Source organism: Exophiala aquamarina, assembly GCF_000709125.1.
Source record: "Exophiala aquamarina CBS 119918 chromosome Unknown aczIA-supercont1.3, whole genome shotgun sequence".
NCBI lineage: Eukaryota > Fungi > Ascomycota > Eurotiomycetes > Chaetothyriales > Herpotrichiellaceae > Exophiala > Exophiala aquamarina.
In genome coordinates this window covers 3,479,144-3,501,925 of record NW_013550585.1, presented here as the reverse complement: position 1 = coordinate 3,501,925, position 22,782 = coordinate 3,479,144, and the positions used below count along the sequence as shown (strand labels likewise).

The 22,782-nt window shown below is 51.0% G+C and overlaps 7 protein-coding genes across 7 annotated transcripts; 6 read left to right on the top strand and 1 right to left on the bottom strand.

Moving 5' to 3' along the window:
* Positions 1-534: 534 nt before the first annotated feature.
* A1O9_04826 (uncharacterized protein) lies at positions 535-5,136 on the bottom strand (the record flags this gene model as incomplete). The annotated part of the gene is made up of 1 exon (XM_013407114.1): positions 535-5,136. The coding sequence occupies one exon, from the start codon at positions 5,134-5,136 to the stop codon at positions 535-537; it is 4,602 nt and encodes a 1,533-aa protein (XP_013262568.1).
* Positions 5,137-10,376: 5,240 nt separating this feature from the next.
* Positions 10,377-11,199, top strand: A1O9_04825 (uncharacterized protein; the record flags this gene model as incomplete). The annotated part of the gene is made up of 2 exons (XM_013407113.1): positions 10,377-10,509; positions 10,562-11,199. 2 exons carry the CDS (start codon positions 10,377-10,379, stop codon positions 11,197-11,199), a joined length of 771 nt encoding a protein of 256 aa, XP_013262567.1.
* Positions 11,200-12,969: 1,770 nt separating this feature from the next.
* Positions 12,970-14,581, top strand: A1O9_04824 (MFS transporter, NNP family, nitrate/nitrite transporter; the record flags this gene model as incomplete). Its single annotated transcript, XM_013407112.1, has 2 exons — positions 12,970-13,137; positions 13,190-14,581. 2 exons carry the CDS (start codon positions 12,970-12,972, stop codon positions 14,579-14,581), a joined length of 1,560 nt encoding a protein of 519 aa, XP_013262566.1.
* Positions 14,582-15,330: 749 nt separating this feature from the next.
* Positions 15,331-15,942, top strand: A1O9_04823 (uncharacterized protein; the record flags this gene model as incomplete). Its single annotated transcript, XM_013407111.1, has 1 exon — positions 15,331-15,942. One exon carries the CDS (start codon positions 15,331-15,333, stop codon positions 15,940-15,942), a length of 612 nt encoding a protein of 203 aa, XP_013262565.1.
* A 645-nt stretch (positions 15,943-16,587) lies between these two features.
* On the top strand, positions 16,588-18,011 carry A1O9_04822 (mannose-1-phosphate guanylyltransferase; the record flags this gene model as incomplete). Its single annotated transcript, XM_013407110.1, has 3 exons — positions 16,588-16,647; positions 16,699-16,755; positions 16,812-18,011. The coding sequence occupies 3 exons, from the start codon at positions 16,588-16,590 to the stop codon at positions 18,009-18,011; spliced, it is 1,317 nt and encodes a 438-aa protein (XP_013262564.1).
* A 715-nt stretch (positions 18,012-18,726) lies between these two features.
* A1O9_04821 (uncharacterized protein) lies at positions 18,727-20,326 on the top strand (the record flags this gene model as incomplete). Its single annotated transcript, XM_013407109.1, has 2 exons — positions 18,727-19,303; positions 19,365-20,326. 2 exons carry the CDS (start codon positions 18,727-18,729, stop codon positions 20,324-20,326), a joined length of 1,539 nt encoding a protein of 512 aa, XP_013262563.1.
* Positions 20,327-20,818: 492 nt separating this feature from the next.
* Positions 20,819-22,717, top strand: A1O9_04820 (uncharacterized protein; the record flags this gene model as incomplete). Its single annotated transcript, XM_013407108.1, has 2 exons — positions 20,819-21,220; positions 21,329-22,717. 2 exons carry the CDS (start codon positions 20,819-20,821, stop codon positions 22,715-22,717), a joined length of 1,791 nt encoding a protein of 596 aa, XP_013262562.1.
* Between the last annotated feature and the right edge of the window lie 65 nt (positions 22,718-22,782).

Genomic DNA, 22,782 nt, shown 5'->3' with positions numbered 1-22,782 from the left:
CCTCACGAGTCACTATCAGTACAGCCACTACTGCTGACTCACGTCGACCTCACCTTTGGCTGGCAACGGAGCGGAGGGACGAAGTACCGAGTACTAAGAACACCTACCATACAGTAATTCCTTGAATAGCCGCTTGGACCTCTTCCGTGGGTCTGTATGGTCAGCCTGATGGCAAAGCAGCCAAACATGAGCGCGAAACTCCTTTTTACATTGCGAGGATTACATATATCAATTATGTCTAAGTAAGACTACGACTCGCACCACCGGGCCGACCGCCTGCAGTCTTCCCTCGTGGGTGTATCTAAAAATGTGGGGCTTGCGCCCTTCTGGACCATTTTGCCAGTTTCTGTATTCGATCCTGCTTGGATGCATCTTGAACTTTTGTTCTTGCTTTGATAATCACTTCCAATCGCATTTGCTTTCAACTGCTGTTCTTAAAAGGTGATGATGAGATGGGTATCCTGTCGAACAATCATAAAATAAAAACACTTGCATTATTCGTGTCATAATGTCGTCTCACATGTTTTGTGCTTCCTAACTCAAGCCCCGGGCTCCTGGATAGGTTGATGGAGGCGATCGGTGCGTACCCAGGGTCGCCATCGCCGACACTGCAGGTTCACTCATCGTACGTCGTCGACTGCTACGAGGGTCCAAGTCCGGCCGCTGAGCATATGCAATCAGCATCTTGAAGCTGGACCCTCGTCCTTTGCATTCGCTCAGCACTGTTTTGTCTGCAAAGATACTTGTCGATAGATTTCCATCAGAAATCACGGCCGCTTCGAAGCAGTGCTGCCACCACCGTCTCGCAGTAGTCGACACGATTTTGCCGATTTTGGCGTCGGCGTTGTCGGAATGGTCCGCAATAAGATCGTTGAGGGATAAATTGTGTCCCCTTCGGCCGCCAAATGCCATGCGTGGGGAGGCACTTGCCGCCCTCGATTCTCCAGACCCACGCCTTGGAGCTCCGTCTGATCCTCTGCTTGATCGTGAGGAGGAAGACGAGTCCCCAGAGACGTTAGGGCGACCCGCCACAGGCACTCCAACCACGCATCTGCTAATGTTGGAAAACCCCCTAGCCCCAAGAACGCCTTGAATGTTATCGATGATTGGCCGAAGGCTAATCTGCCGGTCAGCTGTCGTCATTTTGAACTTCAGCTCTCGCACCGCTCGTCGAGTTTGTACACCCATATTGACAATATCCAGGTCGAGTAGCATCAGCTCTAGATATCCTCCAGGCAGGAGCACTCTTCGAGCCTCGGCGATGATGTTCTTCATTTTAGCTTCAGCCATAGCTGGGGGGAATCGAAGTACAGCTGAGGAGAAAAATCCAGGAGGGAATGGGAATTTCTCATAGAAGCTTGCCACTTCGGCCCGACGATGGTTGCTCGGTGCGTTTGTTGGTGGTTTGGCCTCCTTCGAAGTCTTTGTAGTGGGTTTCTCCTTCAGATTATGTATAAATGCTTTTTGATCTTCGTACGTGACTGCACAGTAGATTGACCAGTCTTCATTGCCCAGACCGTCAATCACCAGGACATGACGTCCACTCTGTTTGTGTATGTCGTCGTGCGCTGGTGAGAACAAGACTCGTCCAAACGATAGCCATTTAGCTACCATGAGGGAAGCATAATGCAACTCTGACTGGGCAGCTGGGTTTTTGTTCCGTTCCATCACATCTAGAAGTGTGACGTTCTCCTGATGACTATGCTCAACTGGATCATCTGACTTACTAGTGGTCATTGTTAGGCCTTTCATTGAACGTCCAGCCGTGGAGCTACTTAATCGCTCAGAGAGTCCGGTACTGCCTCGTTGGTAAGATCCATATTCACTGATTATGTCTCTAATTGAAAATGGAGACATTGGCTCCATGGATGATTGTAAAGCTAATGCAATCTTAGATCGACGCAAGCGGATGTCCTCGCCTACGGACCTTTCAGGTAGTGTTGGAGGTGGGAAGATGACGGGTGGTGTCGCAGATGTCGCCATCGCTGGCATGAAGACAGTTCGCCTTAGTTCACGGCCTGAAAGATTTGCATTTGACGCTTCCTTACTTTTCTTCGACCGAGGTGAGTTGCCTGCTGTGACGGGAAAATCTGTCATTTTGTTGTAATTTTGGAGGCCTTCTTGGGCATCTAGAAACCTTTTGCTCTTCCGTGCTTGAGAGGGTGACATGACATGGTCGATAAAGTCATCATACTCATTCCAGATTTCATCAAGGCTGGGACTTGTGGGTTCATGTATCCCTGGTCGATATGGCATTCCTCCGGATTGACTTTCCGGCAAGCCTGCACTTAATGTCGGACTAAACAAGCCCAGAGAACCCTCGGATGTACTGGAACTTGACAGTTCGGAACCGTGTCGCGAAGCAATGTGCAGGAATTCCGTCTCACCAATATTAAAATCAGTACCTAGTACGGGACGACTTGGTGAGAAGTTTACATTTGTCGGGGTCTGATTTTCCGTATAAGTGGTAGATGTGTTCGGTTCCATGTCAGGAGAGTCTGGAAGAACCGGTCTTACAAATGGCTGAGAAAACGAAGCGCGGCTCGGTTTGTGCTGCCTCTCTTGACGAGAGATGACAGGAGGTATCCTCCCTACACGCGCAAGTCGAGGTTGCTTCTGTGGCTTCTCATTTATCTGAACACGTATCTGCTCAGCTGGGCTCTGCAAAGGTACCGGGGAAGGTGATCTCTCGAAAGACTGTAATGGCGAGACGGGTGCACTTGGAATCAAGACTTCATCTTCCAGTCGTCTTGCCTCGGAGTCCTCTTCGTCTCGCTCGTAGCCCCCGATCAATGGGCTGGTAAAAGGAGATTCAACAACTTGTGAGAGGAACTCTCCAACATTTTCATTCGCATAAACTTCGCTTTCAGAATCCATCATCGCATAATAGGGCATTGGTCGCGACACGGGGATAGTGGAAACACTGACAGACAGCTCTTCCGGCGAAGAGGAAGATGGAACGTGGACCAACTTCTCTAGTCCTGGATCCACAGTCTCCTTCCGACGAAAAATATTCCATCGAAGCTTTCGTGGTTTCTTTTCTCTAGAGTCATGTCTGGCTTCGGCTCGGTTGTGTTCCGTTGTTGTACTTGGCGTGGAAGTAGAACCAGGTATTGCGAATGAGTGGGCTGTGTCCTGGCTATTGATATACAGAGGTGCTGATAGAGCTTCTGTCCGAATTGGAGTGGGCAGATTGAAGTTGTCTGTTTCGCCACGAAATCGCTGGGATCGCCGTACTGCAAGGGAAGGAATGCTTTGCTGTTCTTTTGACTTGTGCGTTCTAAGATCATATTCATAGTCTGATGCATGCTGCTCGATAGATGTCTGCGACTGTAATGGGATCTTCAGCATCCCTACGTTCGCTGGCTGGGAGGAGATATTAGAATTAGTAAGGTGTACTTCAAGTTGGCTTCTAGAGTTGTTTGAGACACTGGCGCCTGAGCCACCAACAATGGGTACTGGCTTGAGTCGAGGTACAGCGAACTCGTCAATGTCAGACTGACTCCCTCGTTTGGTACTGCTCTCTTTGCGATGAGCGAGCCCCGTTGGGATCCGTCGTGTACTACTAACGGACCTCTCGCTCTCACTATTGTTAGCTGACGAGGTGCCCGAAGAGGCGTCTTGCGAAGTCTTCCGGCCTCTTCTGCTGTATTTACCGTAACCTTCGTGCCCTGTCCCTGCAACAGGCCCTCTTCGTTGCAGTTTCCGTGGGCTTCTCTCTGTTTCAGTCCCTGGTGATTTCCCTCTACGCCCAAAAATCCCCAAGCGAGAGAATTTCCCAAGGCGGCCCGGGGAACTCTGAACTGACGCTTCTGGCCCTCCGGGCGTAGTAGGGCGTAGGACCGGTGTGGAAGCGTTGGCTTTCTGCATAGAGTCGCCGGGAGCAGGTGGTGCCTCATCGCCAGAGTCTAGGATCTCTCGGTGACGGCTGGAAAAACCGGCCCTATGAGTGTTGACGATAACGGGTCTACTGTCTTCCAGTCCTAGAACACCCCGTCGACTGGGGCGGGGTGGAGCGACGGCCAATGATTGTTGAAGTTCATTGTGCGCTTTAGTGACTGAGTCCTGGTGTGGAGAGTCACCGAGGGTCTGGAGGCTAGTATTGCTACGGTCAGGAATATTGCCATGATCTAGGTCTGAAGATGAGGGGGTTGGCTCGAGGTTGTGATGATGTGCTTTTGTGTTGCTTCTACTACTGCTCCTGCTTAGGGCCTGTTTTGCTGACGAGGTCCTCGGTGGCGGCGTAGGGGCGGGCGAGTTGAGTGGTGTTCGCTTCCTGCTGCTAGATTTCTTCAATTCCTTGTCCTGAGGGATGTTTATGGACGACTGACTAGGCGTTAGTGAAGAATATGTCTCTGGCAGCGCTGGCACTTTTGGTAGTTTTCCACGCTTCGATACTGGAAGAGGAACGGTCTGTGATCTCTGGCTGGCAGTCTTCATGGAAACTTGATGTACGATACCTGGGGAGGCCGAAGACCATGATGTAGGTGTGGTAGTTGTCGTAGACACGCTCCAGGGGCTTGGAGTATTGGAGAACTGGGTAGATGGACTGCTGATTGAACTCGATGACTTGGTATAATAATCCTGATGTCGTGTCGAAGCAGCAAGAGCCTGCAGTTCTGGTATGAGTCGTGGTGGGAGATCAATGGGACGGGCTGTGGTGGTGCCAAAGATAGCGTCGAGATGGCTATCTGAAGGCGACATTCTATCTCTCGAGATATCCGACGGGCGGGTAGGTCTTCTGAGATTCGCATCTGTATTCCTCTCCCACGAATATGTGCTTGGATCCATAACAAGAGGCACTTCCTGGGACATCGAGCTATAAGCGAGAGTCGGTTTAGACACAGCCATAGAGGAAGAAACATATTTAGGAGATACGGTAGACTTGAGACTGGGAGATTTGGTAGCTGGCTTTGGGACAACGGTTGGCTTTAGACGGGCTTTCCCACTGGGAATTCCAGGCGAGTCGATTGCAGAGGGTGATGGTTGGGGCATCCGGCCTCCACCAGGCTTCGCAATGTCGTTCTTGCCGTCATTCTGGTTGGACGTTTGCAATCTGGCTGTTCGTGGTACGGTAGCATCTTTGTTTCTGGAGACGCCGTATTGGGTGTTATATGCTTGTGTTCTGTGCGACATTTCCACGAACAGCAATTATCCTCCTTGCCGGCCTCCCTGATTCGAGTGGATTTAGTTGACAACTAGACCTCATTCCGCATTGTTGGCATTAGACTGGCGATGCTGGGAATATGTTCGGGCCGTCCAGCGGTTGTGATGCGGGGAAATCTCCTCGGAGTGTTAGTCCTTCTTTCATAGAACTTTCTTGGTGGTGTGGACGATTGGGTGCATGGAGAATCCAATTTTTGATATGTTGCACAAAACCATTGATACCCGAGACCTGATTATGAGCATATGTCAAGAGTGATAGTCGGAAGAGTGGTAGGCTAATGTGTGGAATGATCAAGCACAGCCATGCGCCACAGTCTGTCGGAATGGCCGAGTCAGGTCAGTAGCGAAAAATAGCAACCGTGAGACCCGCACGTGACACTGCAGGAATGCCTGAACTCTGGGTCAAGGACGCGTAGACCTGCATACGCTGCCAGTTAAATGGAGGAAGACAAGATGGGAAAACAGGAAAGAGGCAAATTATTTCTGGAATAATAACCGCTTGATTTTGAACGATGAATACGGAGTCTCTCGCACCAGTAGCATAGAAGCGGATGGATAGAACAGGCATCCTGTAACGAGCAAGATAAGAAAAGCTAACATTAGTTAGTCTGGAACGGGGGGTCAGGCAAGACTGCGGCACAACAAAAGGCCTGAGGACCATTTGCAATTGGAATACAGGGAATAGCAGTCTTCTGGCTTGGTGGATAGAGGAGGAGGAGGAAGCTCCTTGATGGCGGGGCGCTTAGTGCCGCGCATAATTCGTATCCAGTGCTGAGCTCAAACGTCTTCCAGTCCGAACGTGTAGAATCCCTAGGCGGCATGATCCCAAGGCGAGCTCCATCTTTTCTTTGAGGGCCCCATCGAGGATACTCCCGTTCCCAGCTTGGGAGACGGGAAGCTAGGGTTTCCCAGCTGACTTGTTGCCTCGCCCGGTCGTGCAAAGGGCCATTGCCTCGTGGGGTCGGCTTCCCTTGTCCTAGGAAAGAAACGCGAGCATGACCAAGGGGGAGTCGAGGCGGTACACACAGTTGCTAGCACATTTCATCGGCCATCTGGCATATGTAATGTTTTTTGGCACGTATCGGTCAGTCATGTGCGAGATTTGCAGGCCAATCCCAATGGGATATCCCGGAGGAGGCGCACTATAGGCAGGAGAGATGAGTGAGGATATTCTCCAGCTAAGCTCTGTCGGTGTCTCAGGTGGCGAGGCACGGGGTCTTGGGTTGATGGATTTGAAGTTGATCTCATTCGATTCGGCTTGACCATGGAGAGGGACTAGGCTGGCTGGTAGAATGACTGGTGGTGTCGTATTGACCAAGATGGGGAAGTCATGGCTGCAATGGCAAGGGGGAGCTGAGATGGGCGGAGGTCAGATGAATGACGGCCGGAGGGCGAGGGAGGCATCGGCTAGGCCCAGGATTCGTATCTAGAAAAATGGTATTTCGCCTGTTCAACGAGGTTCGACGAAGCTTGGACGGGCAGTGGTTGGATGGTAGAATAGAGAGCAGATGTCGCTATGTGGGGAGTGTGCCCCGTGCCCTGCTAATCGGGGAAGCAAGAACTGGCGATTTAATGGCTCTCCCTGGCTCTCCGGGCACTCTGGACGGGACAATGATAGGCTCCATATGCTCCATGGGCTCCATTAGGCTCTGGATGGTTCCAAGGAGTCATACTTCGGCGGCCACGAGCATAGGGACGGGCCTCATAGCCTCGGGCAGCCGGATACCTATCAACTATCTTCGCAGGCTTTTTGGGGAGTGTAGGCACCTCATAGGCCTTTCCCTTCTCCACTGACTTAGCTAAAAGGTCTTCAGCCCCCGGTTTCGCCACCGCCGAAGGGGGCTATTCAACGACCAGTTCAGGCAGCGCCACACGCCAGGACTACACTACGAGTGCTTGGTAGATCGATTCCTTCTCTGCACCCGGGACATGAATCATGGTTCTGCTACCGGTACGAGGTACACACCCAATTGCATACGAGTACTATGTAAGTACTAACCAGCAGGTGATTCAGTGGCCACAGATGTTCTGGGATCGGGCTTGAAGGTGATTGTGGCCTGAGTTCGGATGTTGTTTGTTGCTTCAAGGTTGACATAATCATCGACTCATCGCCAGGCTACTCTCCGTGCTGGTACATACGCTGATCCCATTCGAACAAGGCTTTGTGGCCTGTTACCTGCCATCCACCCAACAGATCCGGATCGGCTTGCGAGATCTCATCACTGCTCAGAGCCTGCTACTGTAAATGTACTATTTGCCATCCACATGTCGCATCCTCCCTGTTCCACACGGAGGATGCTTCCATGAAAGCGAAACAGAAACCATGATCTTGTGACTTACCAACGCTTTTGCAGCAGCTCCGTTCCAGCACTGCCATCACGTCGTTGAGCACGTTTGATCACAGTTCTCCCGCAATGCACATGCAAGTCACCCAGTCCGATTCTCCACCCTGCCCACTTTTACTGAGCACCCCCCAAGAGAAATCCTTTATCCACGCCCATTCCATTTTCTTTCCTTTTACCTTGAGCCGTCCAATCATGGCTCATAGATGGCCAAAATGTCCTGCTGTGGCTTGATTTGATACCGGGTCCCCTGTCGATGGATCCATGGCTCCCCAAGCGTCAACAAATCAGCCCCCAGAGCTGGCCATCCTCTAGAAAACTAATTCTCCGGATTTAACGTTGCCTTCACACCCTTAAAGCATCAATGCCAGCATCATGGTGCGTTCCACCACACCATGAGCTGCTACTACAGGTTTACGCGATCACCTGATACTGCGTCAGATTGCGAAACCGCTGGGTAAGCAGATGACAGATATGGAGTGCTTGATTCCTTCATTAACCTCCCTCTGAAACAGCGCGGCTATTGCCTCAACGTGATGTGGCTTGTATATGCTGTCTATATCATCCTCGGGCCCCGCTTGACGCTCTGTTCGAAACCCTTTTCGCACGCCACGGCTTTGGGAAGGTAACACACAGAGCTTTTGGGATTGCTGATGGCGTCGAATTCCAGTCCTGATTTGCTGCTCTCAGAAGGCCTCTGAAAAGTCTACCGCACAAGCCCGTTTTGATTTCCCGGCTATGGAGCTGCAGTGATTCCATTGGATTCTCGATGCTAACAGCGCATTTTGAACAGGCGCAATTGACTTCTCTGCATGACACCGGAGCCGCAAGCCGTGGACTTGTCTGAAACCTGTAGCCTCCTGATTAGCGCCGTATTCGAGACGGGACATTCTTACTGTCTTTGTCCAGTGTTCGTAGATAGGTCGCTAAGGAGCTACATGTCTTTGACGGAGTGTACTAATACTCAGTCACTGCTTTGTCCCAAATTGGACCACCTATTACATACCTAGGTACCTTAGCTAATACTAGATTCCTACTTCTGTGCATCGCCTACCCATTCGATAGCCGCCGCCACGGTTCCATCAATCAGGGGGAATCATCTGTACAAGAGCCGAAAGCTAATCCTTCCCCTGACCTTTCTTGTCTGTTAATGCTGCCGTGTTTGTCAAATCTGATTTTCGGACAGGATTTGGTAGTGCGCAGTGGTACAAGATGTGTCAACTAACTGCTCATGTGGCTGCGGCTGAGACCTCGAGGTCCAGCCGTACCCTAAGAACGCCACCAGCTTCAAATACCGTGTCGTTAGGTCGCTTGGCGTGTTTTATCAAGAGCCTCCCAACAGTCAAAACTGGCTCGATCCTCAGCCGTAGCCCTTCTTTTTAGCAGATTTGGTTGTCAGAAAGCAAGCTCCGATTACAGGTCCACGACTTGAGTAGCATACAGATTGAATTACTGACACTTTCTCGGCGCCGATAAGTTTTCTATGGCCCAACCAAAAGCATGGACTCATTCAGCGTTCCACGACTCAAGCTGAATATTTGGCTACGTGGACCCATACAAGGCCAACAATCCAATTTGAGATGCGCAAGGACGCTCATGAACAAGGCCAGTGATCTTATACCAGCCTTGCTTTGGAATGCCGCAGGGCTTGGCATCGCTAATCGAGCACACACTTGTCGCTTAGATCCGTGGCTCATGGCTGGGTGAGGAGTGTTGAGAGAGGACATCTGACTCTCTCCCAGAGATGAATCATGGTGTTTCCAAGATCCAGTCTTGCTCCATGGAATTCGTTCTCATACCCTCCTGTGCGGCCAACGTTGTGGCGCTACCAGATATGACTCAAAGCCACCTAGGTATCAAAGGCTACCTCGGATCTGGTAGGTAGTAAAACACCTTCTATTTTAAGTTGTCCAGTCAAACATATTCGTCGTGTAGTAAGTCTGTCATTCCAACAGCGAAGGCCATTCGCCGTGAACAGTCTTCTCGAATCGTCTCAGTTCTGCATGGCTCCCATTTCCAGTCAGGATTGACGTAAAATGCTAATATCCACATAGCCTCTGAACAATCCGATATTGCTTAGTATAACTAAATTTCTGGACCACTCTTGGTGTCTGGGAAGGCCACAGTCACAAGCTGAAGACTAGGTTTGAGAAGAGTGCTAGATACTGTAGTCGGAAGCGCCAACCCCGACAACAAGACATGAAGACTTGTCACCGCCGCAACGAGGAAATGTAGAGTCAGATCCCTAAACGAGAACAACATCCATTCTTGGTTCGTACAGACCTTGATTCATGTGTGACCAATGACAAAGTTTGAGATTAGAGAGAAAAGGGGCATAGTATACGCACTCAGCTCAGCCAAAAGATTTCTCGTTCTGGCTTTGTTGAGAGGAGTAATGCACGCAAATAATGGAAAGTTGTGGTGCACCAGTGATATAGGAAGCTGTGTCGTTCAGCCATAAGAAGGATCATGGTGCAAGTGAGTATTGCCAGCCCAACACGACGCTGCGCGTCATGGATGCATTATCCAACTACGAGTAGTAGCAAGGGTTCGAAACAAATAAAAGAATGGTGGTACTCGAACAACGGTAGCTCATTGCTGACTAAGAGCTGCATGTCAACCTTGAACGCTCAACCGTACAGACTGCGCCAAGTAACCAATGATTCCATCTCCAGCCTCGTTTCCATGCGCGCTGCCTTGTGAATGCGCGATGTCAACATCAGGCCCATCTCCGATTTTCCCTACTCTAGAACGACTTTGAACCCAAAGACTCAATCCATCTTTGCGCGCAATACAGCAGGGCAACTATCTCAGTATTCCGATTCCTCGGAAACATCGACTTCACCTTCGCCACACGCAAGATTTAACATGGTTGACTATGCCAAAAAGACCGTCGCGGAGCTACAAGAGATCTTGAAGTCTCGCAGCCTACCGCATACTGGCAAGAAGGCAGACCTTATTGCGCGACTGAACGAAGCTGACACGGCTACTGAGCAAGCTGGTGCGTATCAATCGCGACCCGAAATACCAATGGTTCTAATTTTTGCCCTTAGAAGTGCTTCCTGTTGCAGATGTACCTGCGCCCCAGGAACAGACTGTATCTGCACCGGAGCCTGTCGCTGAGCCTGAATTTCAAGCCGAAGCAGTCACAACCGAAACAGCTGCTGCAACGACACAAGCTGATACAGCAGCATCGCCCTCTGCAAATACGGACACAGCCCTTGCTACAAGCGCCTCATACGCTTTGAATCTCCCCACATCAGAGGTCGACGCTGAGATGGCAAAGCGTAAGGCACGTGCTGAGCGGTTTGGTACTGAAAATGCAGCAACCAATGGCGTAGATGATGCAGACAGCGAGGCACAAAGGGCTCTTGAACGGGCAAAGCGATTCGGGACAGGCCAAACAGCCATGGGCAAGCTGGACGAGGCATTACCGACCGAGAGGGGGCGTGGATTGCGCAAACGAGGCCGCCCAGATGAAGACTCGCCACTGGACGACGCAGGACTAAGGAGAGGATTTGGAGGTCATGGTAGAGGTCGAGGCGGCCGGTTTCGTGGACGAGGCCCCCGAGATAATTCACGGAGACGACAAGGCGACCGCCCTACTGGTGTGGTAAAGGCGTCCGCTGCTTTCACCTCAGACGCTGACCGACTCGCTGCAGAGGCCAGGAAGAAGAAGTTCGCTACGTAATCCACTGCTGTGAAAGCTCCTTGTATTCTAGTTCACGAAAACATTCGGGTCGAATGGGTTTACGAAGAAATTCGCGTGCTTGGGTTTTGCATCCCTTCAAGAGTCGGACGGGGAAAATTGAAAAAGTTTCTTCCAGAAGTCATGTTTTCCACTGGTGAAAGCACACCATTGTCCAAACTCAACCGCTATAACGCCTAGGTCAGATAGACCGGATTTCTGCAGTCATCATGATGAGATTGATCTAGCTATTTATTCTTACACGATGAGACGAGAAGTGATCAATACCGCAAAATAGTGCGAGCGCGATACAGCCTCAATTTCTTCACATGGATGCCTAGGTTGCATTGGGATTGAGTATCTTACAAAGTCATTATAAGCTCTGCCAAGCACCGGATGGCACCTGGACCATCAATAAACTCGGAAACGAGCATCAAGGAGCGACTTCATCCAAATGGCAATTGATTGATGGATTAACATGTTTCCAACGTAGGAGTGAATGGTCAATGTTTTTGGCCATCACTCCGAATTGAGGATCGATCTTGGGCAATCCGATAGTCACCATGTCTTCCATCAAAGATCAGCCAGCTCGGTTGGCTTGACCCAACAGTTTGAAGTCAAGAATGGGTCACTTGTCGAACAAATCTCTCCGCGGAGACATACAGTCACCGCAGAACAAAGGCCTGCCGCTAAGCAATAACAGAGCCTTATCAAAGGGAGTACGTACGGAGTACTCTTTCTCAGCAAGCAAAGAGAGCTCTTTGGCCTAGATCTGCTGGCGTTGAGTGATAGATAAGGCGGGTCCACAATGTTGGACCGATTTTCACATAGCGAAGATAAACCTCGTCCTACCAAAGTCAACCACATCCAACCACCAATCTTCACCCGGGGGCGAGGTTCAACAAGTATGACAGCCCAAAGCTATCAAGCCCTACGACTAAGCATTTCTCAAGCCTGGGGTTCGCTAACGCCCGCTCCCCGGCAAGATCGATCCCACCAACTCGTTCTTGTCGCAAGCTTGGATGAGCCTGTGTGTTACTACCACAGATTATCCATACCTTGTCGACTTCTTTGGCTTTGACATCTGTCTTTTGGCTTCACCATGCCAGCTAGAAAGTCCTATTGAGGTGGGCAACGAGTATCTGTTGACTGATCCTCCCAACAGCCGCTGTGCATAATAGTCGCTGGGGCCTCGAAGAAGTTTTGCAAAAGGACAGCAGCTGTCTTGGTTCTGTGTCTGGTCTTGTGGACCGACAAAAAGGGCCTCGATCCACGATCGTCAATGGATGAGGCATTTCGACTTCACCTCGGAGATTCCTAGACGTGATATGATTGCAAAGGCATACGGATACTTCGTGCACACCCCCATTTGTTACGTTATCAGTTACGGCTACTGGAAAAGGCTAACGGCGGCTTGCATGTCCCACGATCTTCATTCGTTGACGCTATCAAGATCTCTTAGCCAGATCTACCGCGGATATGCTTGATTGGCCTAGTGCTGGTCTTGATTTCAGTGCTTGGATATCCCCGGAGAAAGTCATATCGGTGTCTCGATGATTTGGTATCGGCATTGGTGAAGCATCAAGCAGTACATGTACATTACCAAAACTCCCACTGTCTCTTTCAGAATTCGACCCCCCAGACTATTTCCGCTAGCAACAGCGAGAGAAAAGAACATTTCCACCTCCTTCACGCTTCCATATTCTGCGGAGTTCTGATCCCCACCCTGCTTTCGTTCTAAGAAGGCATCGTGCTCCCCAAACTCCTTTCAAGATGGTGGACTTCGGTCTGCCTTTCAAAGCCCCCGAGGTCAATCCAATAACACACAAGGCACGCGCCATTCCTTTCTTGAACCCGCTCAACATGTACGGACGAGTGTTCTTCTTCTCCTGGTTCGGATTCTTCATTGCCTTTTGGTCGTGGTATGCATTCCCGCCATTGGTAGGTCATTGAAGCTTCCTTGATGCCTATGTCATAGCTCATGCCGTTATAGCTGCACGATACTATCCAGGCGGACCTCAAGCTCACCAAGATTGACGTGGCAAACTCCAACATCATTGCACTCTGTGCCACCCTGCTCGTTCGACTTGTGGCTGGGCCTTGCTGTGATAGATTTGGGCCACGATGGACGTTTGCTGCATGCCTCTTCATCGGCGCTATTCCCACGTTCTTAGCTGGAACTGCCTACACCAGAGGCCAGCTGTTCGCAGTCCGATTCTTCGTTGGTGTTCTTGGCGGCAGCTTCGTACCGTGCCAGGTATGGTCGACGGGCTTTTATGACAAGAACATCGTTGGCACAGCCAATGCTTTTACTGCAGGCCTCGGTAACTCTGGAGGAGGGGTGACATATTTCCTCATGCCTGCGATATTTGATTCTCTCGTGAGAAGGGGCCTGACCCCTCACGTCGCGTGGAGGGTTACTTTCGTCGTTCCTGGAATCATGATTATATCAGTCGCAACTTGTCTTCTCCTACTCTGCCAGGACACTCCGGTTGGCAAGTGGAGCAACCGCCATGCGGTGGCTCAGACAAACCTTGCCACTCATGGAATTCAGACCACTCTTGTTGACGCGCCCACGGGAGGTCTGATGGACAAACCAACATCCACTGCTGGACCAGCGCCTCCCACTGAAGGGCCTGGGAAGGGGGAGAAGATCCAATACGATGCTACAGGGGAACGTAAACTCTCTGCACTTGCCGACCGCGAGGCACAGCTTACAGATCAGCAAATGCTCGATACCGCCCGGGGTGAAGTTGTGGTCAAGCCCACTGTGAGGCAGGTGCTGCAAGTTATGTTAGCCCCTCAGACACTCCTTGCATTCTGCTACTTCAACCCCTTCGGTGCTGAACTCGCGATCAATTCCATTCTTGGTACCTACTACCAAAAGAACTTCAAGTCGCTGGGTCAGACCACCTCGGGTAGGTGGGCCGCCATGTTTGGGCTCATGAATGTCATTTTTAGACCGACGGGTGGTATTGTCGCGGAAATTCTCTATAAACGCTTCCCAAATGTCTGGGTCAAGAAAATCTGGATCCACACCCTGGGTGTCATTACTGGTGTCTTCCTCATTGTCATTGGCGTCCTCGACCCTCACAACACCAACACCATGTTCGGACTCATCGCCGGCATGGCATTCTTCCTGGAAGCAGGAAATGGAGCTAACTTCGCTCTAGTGCCACACGTCAATCCCCAAGCTAATGGGGTTGTCTCTGACATGACTGGCGCTACAGGAAATCTTGGAGGAATTGTTTATGCGACTGTGTTCCGATACCACTATACCAATTACGCAAAGTCTTTTTGGATCATTGGCGTGATGACGATTGCTATGAACTTGGCCGTGTCTTGGATCCGGCCAGTTGCGAAAAGCCAGATTGGCGGCCGATAAAAGCAACAACATTTTACGAATGGTATGGGCCGGCTTAGTTGCAATCAGGAGTGAGGGTTTAGGAATGTATATCATTTCGATAAAATGCTATGTATGAAATTTATGGGAAATATTGCTTTACTAAATATTCATTTTGCACTTTAATCCTGGCGTACTGATCAATACCCCCTTGAAATATTGTTATGCCAACACACGGCGAAGGTGGTCTTGGCGCCGAGTATCGACATGGACTCCTTCGTAACACTAATTAATACCCGATTCGTTGTCGCGTCGAGGTCGGCTGTCGTCACGACTTGTGTTCTGGAAAGTTATTTCGGTCACTGGGAGAGACCAATGCTTATGATATGTCAAAACATTTGGCTTCGAGATATGGGAGCTATGGAACTGGAGCAGAATCATTCTAATCCTGTAATGATTATGCACGGGAATGAATCATGATGCAAGCACGGTCTGCTTAGCCCGTCAATGTTCCACATTCAATTCGTCATGGCCATGAATAGATGACCTAGGGTAAGAATGACTTCATATCCCCATGTTGTGCAGGGTTTAAGTCGATATATATTCAATTCTTAAGTCTTTCCGAAATTGCCAGCGTGATGTCCATTCTCTGCAATATAACCTACATAAGAAGGATCTTTAGTGCTCCGATCGGCCGTCACTCTAATACTGCCATCTTGTTGAGTGCAATATATCGTCCTGTCTCGATCTTCAACGACCAAAAACCCTTCCACTCTTCATCCACACGCAAGATGCCGGAACAACTGGACCCCAAAGAGGTCAATGCTAAGACTGACCCTTCTGTGGCTAAACAATACGACCGTGAAACGCCAAAGGATGTGCAGTGGAAAGAACTCTACGAGCTGATCGATGGCAAGAAAATCAGCATGCTGAACACCTTCCGTGAAGGCGTTGGACCTGTAGGCCGGTCAATGGCCATTGCGCGAAGATCCGGCCCGGATATTCTCTTTCTCGCGAACAGGCACTCCAAGAAATTCGAGGATCTTGAAAAGAACACAAACGTGCAAATTACCCTTCAAGACACCAAATCCCAGGATTGGATCTCCATCAGTGGAACAGCAACGACGGCGTCGAGCGAGGATCCAAGAATCAAGGAGCTGTACAGTCCGACTATCTCGGCTTGGTTTGGGGATCTAAAGGATGGTGTGCATGATGGAACGTGGAAGGATCCTCGTATGAGCCTTATTGAGATCCAGAGCAATTATATTGTGTACTGGAAGAAGGAGACCTCGACACTGGGCTTCGTGAAGGAGGTCAGTGTGGCCGCTTTGACCGGGAGTGTTGCTCAGACGGGTGTGCACCGCGAATTTTTCAAGGCGGATATCGACAAGGAAAGGGTCTAGTCATCAATAGCATGAGTCGGGCACAATACGAAAATGAGTGCTTCGAGGAGATCTCGCAATCTCTCAAAAGTGTTTTGTGTCAAAGCGATGTCCGCTTGCCCTTATCAAGTAAACCTATTTAGAGACGATGAAGAAGTCGAAGCGACTTTGCACCCTTCACCACACGTGAAACAAAACCCTCGTCGTCTTCAGTATTATGTATCAAGCGCACGTGTCGTAAATGCTGGAGCAGAAGCAATAACACTTTGGCCCAGCTGCTGTAATCAGTAAAAAGGAGAAATCGAAGGCGGGGCGCCTCCCGAAAATAGATTAGCTGCTTGGCGATCTCTGATCTGGGCTCGAGTCGACTTTGGCAGGTCACGGGGTTTACTGTTGGGATAGAGTCAATCCGTCATTTGACCGCGTTGTTACTCATATCCATGTATATTTTATCTGTCAGACGGCGCTCCGAATCAAGGGGTCAAGCGTCACGAGGGCGGTGAGCCCATTTCAGTGAATCGTGGCCTCAGTTTGTTCGCTCTTTGGACGTAAAAAAGTCTCCATGACAACCGACACCTTTCTCTTCATTGGAACCTCTCAATCAATCCCTCTGACCAGCTTGTATTTGTTTCATTAGCGGGGTTATCGTCAAGCAGTCCAACGACCATGTTGAAAGTTCCCCATCGTAACCGACCTTCTAACCCGGTCACCAAGGCCGTCATATTGGTATGTTATCCGATGGACAACCCGATGTGAAACAAACTGACAATTGCAAAGGTGGGTGGTCCATCTCGGGGAACTCGCTTTCGACCATTGAGCCTGGATGTCCCCAAGGTAGGAATGATCTCGTCTTGAGCTGCTCCAAGCATGGTACTGACGGACACCCTCAGCCTCTTTTCGATGTGGCCGGCCACCCGATTGTCTGGCACTGCCTGAAAGCCATTTCCAAGGTTCCCGAGATCAAGGAAGTGATCTTCATTGGCTACTACGAAGAAGTTGTTTTCCGGGACTTGATCAAAGACTCGTCTAGAGAATTCCCTCAGATCAAGATCCAGTACCTGCGTGAATATCAGGCTCTTGGTACCGCTGGGGGTCTCTACCACTTCCGAGATGCCATTCTCAAGGGAAAGCCTGATCGATTCTTCGTACTCAACTCTGATGTCTGCTGTTCTTTCCCCCTCAGCAACATGCTCAACCTGTTCGACACCAAGGATGCTGACGCCCTCATTCTGGGAACACGAGTCAGCAACGATGCCGCGAACCACTTCGGTTGCATCGTTCCCGACCCTCACACTAATCGTGTACTGCATTACGTGGAAAAGCCAGAGAGCCACATCTCCAATCTGATCAACTGTGGTGTCTACTTATTTGCCACCGATGCAATCTTCCCGTCCATCAAGAGCGCAATCAAGCGTAGAACCGAACGTCCCCGCATGATCTCCTACCCATCCTCAGAAAACCTCGAGACTTCTTTCGTTGCAGACCCTGATGAGGACGGCGAGAAGAACGAAGTTCTCCGTCTCGAACAGGACATACTCTCCGACCTCGCCGACACGAATCGCTTCTACGTGTACGAGACCAAAGATTTCTGGCGACAGATCAAGACCGCTGGATCTGCCGTCCCGGCGAATGCATTGTATCTGCAGAAGGCCTTTCAATCCCAGTCCGAAGAACTCGCGAAACCATCCGCCACAATCGTGCCACCAGTCTTCATCCACCCCACCGCAACCGTTGACCCAACTGCCAAGCTGGGTCCCAATGTGTCGATTGGCCCCAAAGTGGTGGTGGGAGCGGGCGCCCGTATCAAGGAGGCCATTGTTCTCGACGAAGCCGAGATCAGGCACGATGCCTGCGTCCTGTACGCCATCGTAGGTTGGAACAGTCGCGTGGGCGCCTGGGCTCGAGTCGAAGGAACACCCCTTTCCGTCACCACACACAACACTAGCATCATCAAAAACGGCGTCAAGGTCCAGAGCATCACCATTCTGGGCAAGGAGGTTGGTGTCAGCGACGAAGTTCGTGTTCAGAACTGCATCTGCCTGCCCTACAAGGAGTTGAAGCGCGATGTCACTAACGAGGTCATCATGTAATCAACTCCTGGACTGGGGTCGAAGTGCCTACAGCAGGTATCTATGAAACGGTAGATGGAATCCAACGATAGAGCACAGAGCACGGAACTTTGTGGCATTTTCATTTCCTCTCTTAGGGTGTGGTTCGTAGACAAAAATCTTGCCATAAGATTGCTGATATTAGGTATCGGTATGGGTGGATGTGCGAGTAGGAAGCCGATTCGTTAAGTCACTAGGGATTCCATATGGCCTAATAGCAGCAATGCCATTATCCTATTCATCCACGGGCCTCCTGTCTGTTTGTTACTGTCGATTTGATGAAATAGAGTGACTAGTCCTAATTACGCCATCTTTACAGATCAATGCAGGTTGCAGGGAAATTCACCACCGCATTGGGCGGTCGGTGCGGCCGTTTTTGGAGGGCTTCTTCCATCGATGCCAAAAATCGGTCCCCCCATGGTCCCTTTCCCTCAAATCATTATCCATCCTCCTCCTCTGATATCACACTAAGCGGAGGGAGTTGTCGTGGCGAGCGCTGATTGGTTGAACGTCCATCTTCAGTGCTCGGGAGTGGCTATTCCCCAGAATTCTCGCTTGCATGCTTAGTACCACCTCAAATGCTTTTCACCGACCTTTGCTTCACGTCAACCCGACTCCCTGAGGCCACAATGATGAGCCTGGTGTGTACCACGTTATCTCTGACACGGCATTTTTCTCCTTGATCTGTGTCGAAAGAATGGCGGGTGACTATATTGGCTATGTGGAATCGATGCGACATCGGTACCCCAATCTGCGTCGCTTCTGCGACATTCAGGGCACGAGCCATAGACAGAACAAAGAGGAGACAAGTCGCGTTGTCGTCATTGAGATCCGTGAGAATGGCATAAGTCAGAAAAAATTCGACGCTCCCGACGATCTTGATCGGTATATGCAAGGCCCGCCCTCCACATCAGAACCGTGTAAACATCGGGTGTATGTTCTGGAGGGCTCCGCGCCAGCCTATGTCCAAGTCCTCGGTCGTCGTCTTCGAATGGACCCGTTCGTGTTTTCGGAGCAGTTGATGCGTGGCGGAACCCGCAAGGAACAGGCCGCGACGCTACCTTCCCAACACGGTCCTGAGCGGTCCTTTAGCATGCAGTATGTCGAGTCACGTACATTCCCCGATGGCCACCTAAACACTCTCGGAGCTTGTTGTCTCTATCAAGACCGGAAAATTTGGGCAACCAAGATCAATTCGAAGTTCGACGAAGTGGCGAAAGTCCACAGGATCGCATCCTTTTGGTCCCGGAAAGAACCGAACGGTGACTTCAACGGTAAGCTGACAGGTCCGCTGCCATGATCATGTCCCAATGCGGTGACTAAGTCTGCACCAAGGTCTAATTCTCGTGGATCCGCCGGTCGGAGAGCTCATCAAAATCGGCAAGGCCGCTAAGAAGGAGATACGACGCTGTCAGAACAATCTCTACCAGGGAGGATACGTCGACATCTCGCCGTTCCCTTGTGCCCTGAGCCTTGACAAAGATTGGGAATCCCAACCAGGCCCATCCCGCGAGTCACTGTTCGATGACATTCTGTTCTACTGGAATCATATAGACAGATTCCCCAACTTGCACTCCTCCATTATCGAGGGGCCAGCTGGGTTCTTCGACGGTGCATCCTTCTTCCTCAAAAGCATCATTGCCGCAAACTGGATGCAGTTTCTGGTCTACTTTGACGAAATCATCGACCGCCTTGAATATGCACTGGCTCGCGCGGACATCAACGCCCTCGACGGCGTGGAGAACCACCTGGTCGACGTCGCGCACTGGCATCGGCGCTGTTGGAAGTCCTGCGAACAAGTCGAACACGCGATCCATGCTCTTCAACCCGATTTACGCCTCAACCAGGACTCCTCCTTGACCACGGGCTCTGTCTTCACCAGCATCGCCGACTTTGTCTACATCCACAAGAAACTTTGCGCACTTACAAAGCGTTGCCAGCGCCTCAGCCTATCTCTCACCAATGTTATCAGCGTGATCCAGTCCCGGCAGGCCTCCGAAGAAGCCCACAGCTTAAAGATCCTGACGCTCCTCGGTATGCTGTTTGTGCCTCTGACGTTTTTGTCCGGAATATTCAGCATGTCCGGGGAGTTTCTACCTGGGGAAAGCAGCTTTTGGGTCTACATTGTGGTCAGCATCCCGGCCGTCGTCATGGTGTTCTTGGTCGTCTTCTCGAAAGAGGTTGCGCAGTTCCTGAAGCTCAAGGAAAAGCAGAGGAAGAGTCTCCTCAATGTGAGACTTACAGCTAGACCCCCAGCGTCCGCACACGGAGAAGCAAAGGATGTAGAGAAAGGGTAGCTGGCCCGCCTGGGCAATTTTATGACAGGTCTTCGAAATCTGGACTTGCACATGCCACTTAAGTTCCCGGTTGATTAGTTCTATACTAGAATACCAAAGTATCATGGCAGTACACCACTTAACTTGTTAATCTCGTAAGTCACGTCCCGTCCTGGCCAAACCCCCGAAATGGTGAATTTCCCGGTATTATTACATATACCTATATAGTGTTCCTTTCCTTCCGTAGACGAGTACGCCACTTCCCCCCGAAAGAGGTACTCCGCCGCAGTGGAGGGGACACTCGCCAAGCCACCTCTCTTTCTCGCAGCCTTGCCAACGCATCCCTCGACGGAAGCGGCGGGGGAATGGACTTTCATGTTTGACCGAGCGTGAGCTAGTTCCAGACTACAAATGCCGCTGTAATCCAAATGTCCAGATGCCTCTGAATGAGCCCTCATCGACACTCCCTCGACGCAACATCGTGGTGGCTCAAGAGGCCCTGAGGCGGCGAAGATGTCTTGCGAGTCTTTTGCATCTCCCGATGGAGTCGCAGCGTCTTTTTCGCCTTCTGTACTCACATACCTGACCGAGATCTTCGACAGCAACGCACACGAGGCGACGACCAATGACTGTGGCCAATCGAGTCGGGACAGGAACAAGGCTTCAGCCGAAGCTTTTGTTCGCGCGATTCAGGGCGGCGAACCCGCCACAGACAACCCACTTCTGCAACATAACTCGGTAAGCATGAACGAGTTCTTGGTGCACATGGCATCTGGGGCGGCCGACGCATTGGCTCTGCCTAGGGTGTCTGATTTATTGCAACCCCTCTCCGATTACTTCATCAATTCGAGCCACAATACTTATATCACTGGCAATCAGCTCACGAGCAAAGCCAGTGTTGAGCCCTACCGAAATGTATGTGGAAGCTATTTACTTTCTATGCAATCCTGAGTATCAAAGAAAGGCCCCTTTCATTGCTTGTCCAAGACAAGTCGCCATGAATACTTATGGATCTTATCGCAGGCGCTTTTACGGGGCTGTAGATGCATTGAAATCGACGTGTGGGATGGCATATCATCCGCAGAATGGTCAGATGGCCCAGGAAGGGATAAAACAAGCCGTCAATTGACGCTAAAACCGCATAGCCATGAAGAAGGGAAAGCAAACGTGCCGTCTCGAGGCATCCAGGAAAAATTGTCCGGCTCGTCGCTGGCACGGCTGCGTGATATCCCACGCCAGAGTCCAAAATATTTCTCGTCCACATCAAGCCCGTCCCACTCAGATCCAACGAACATCAAGGCAGTCTCAACGCCGTCTGCCAAGAGGCGGGAACCACGGGTTGTGCACGGTCCCAGCCTCAGTAAAGGCGTCCCCTTTCGAGACGTCTGCCATGCCATCCGCGAGACCGCGTTTGTCTCAAGCGACCTACCAGTGATCATCAGCCTAGAAGTCCACGCGAGCCCCCAACAGCAAGAGGTCATGGTCGAGATCATGCAGGAAATCTGGCAAGAATTCCTTGTGGACACCGATTCTTTGAGCATGACATCCTTGGGGAGATTGCCCAGCCCTCACGAGCTGCGGCGAAAGCTCTTAATCAAAGTCAAGGGCCCACCGCTTGATCATCATGCAGATAGCGGACAAACCGAGGTTGGTCAAGGGCCTAAGGCAATAGGGGCGTCCCCGATGCGCAAGGTCATAGATTTGCTGAGCTCCTTAGCCGTGTATACCCAGGGGTACTCCTTTCGGGGCTTTTCACAGCCCGAAGCCTCCCTGCCCACGCACATCTTCTCTCTGTCCGAAGCAGCGATCCGCAGACTTCACAAGAACGACGCGGACTTGCTGTTCGCACACAACAGAGGCTTCCTGATGCGAGTCTTCCCGTCTGGGCGGCGCGTGGACTCATCCAATTTCAACCCTTGCTTTTTCTGGCGGCAGGGAATCCAGATGGTGGTAATGAACTGGCAACGCCTGGACACGGGCATGATGCTCAATGAGGGCATGTTCACAGATGAACCCGGCTGGGTTCTAAAGCCTGAGGGGTACAGGTCAGACCAGGTCGCCTCGGCGTCGTCAGGGGTGGGAAAGCCTCCCTTCCCAGCAGTGGGCTCGACGCTCAAACGACGCAGTCTATCCCTTACACTGACGTTGTTTGCGGGCCAGAACATCCATCCTCCCACGGGTGATTCTCACGACCGAATTAATGCCTACGTGACGTGCGACCTTCACCTCATGATACCAAGTGAGAGGTCCCTTGACGACCTGAGCATCGCGGAGATAAGGAGAGCACAAAGGCCTAGAACCTATAAACAGCGGTCGGAACCAAGCAAGGGCCCTAATCCGGACTTTCAGCGAGAACGGCTGTGTTTCCCCCTGGTTTCGGACGTGGCTGAAGAACTCAGCTTCCTACTGTAAGTCTTCTGTTGTTCTCTTCCTCGGTCCATTCCTGACTGTGCCTATATTTTGTGTTTCCATGTGCT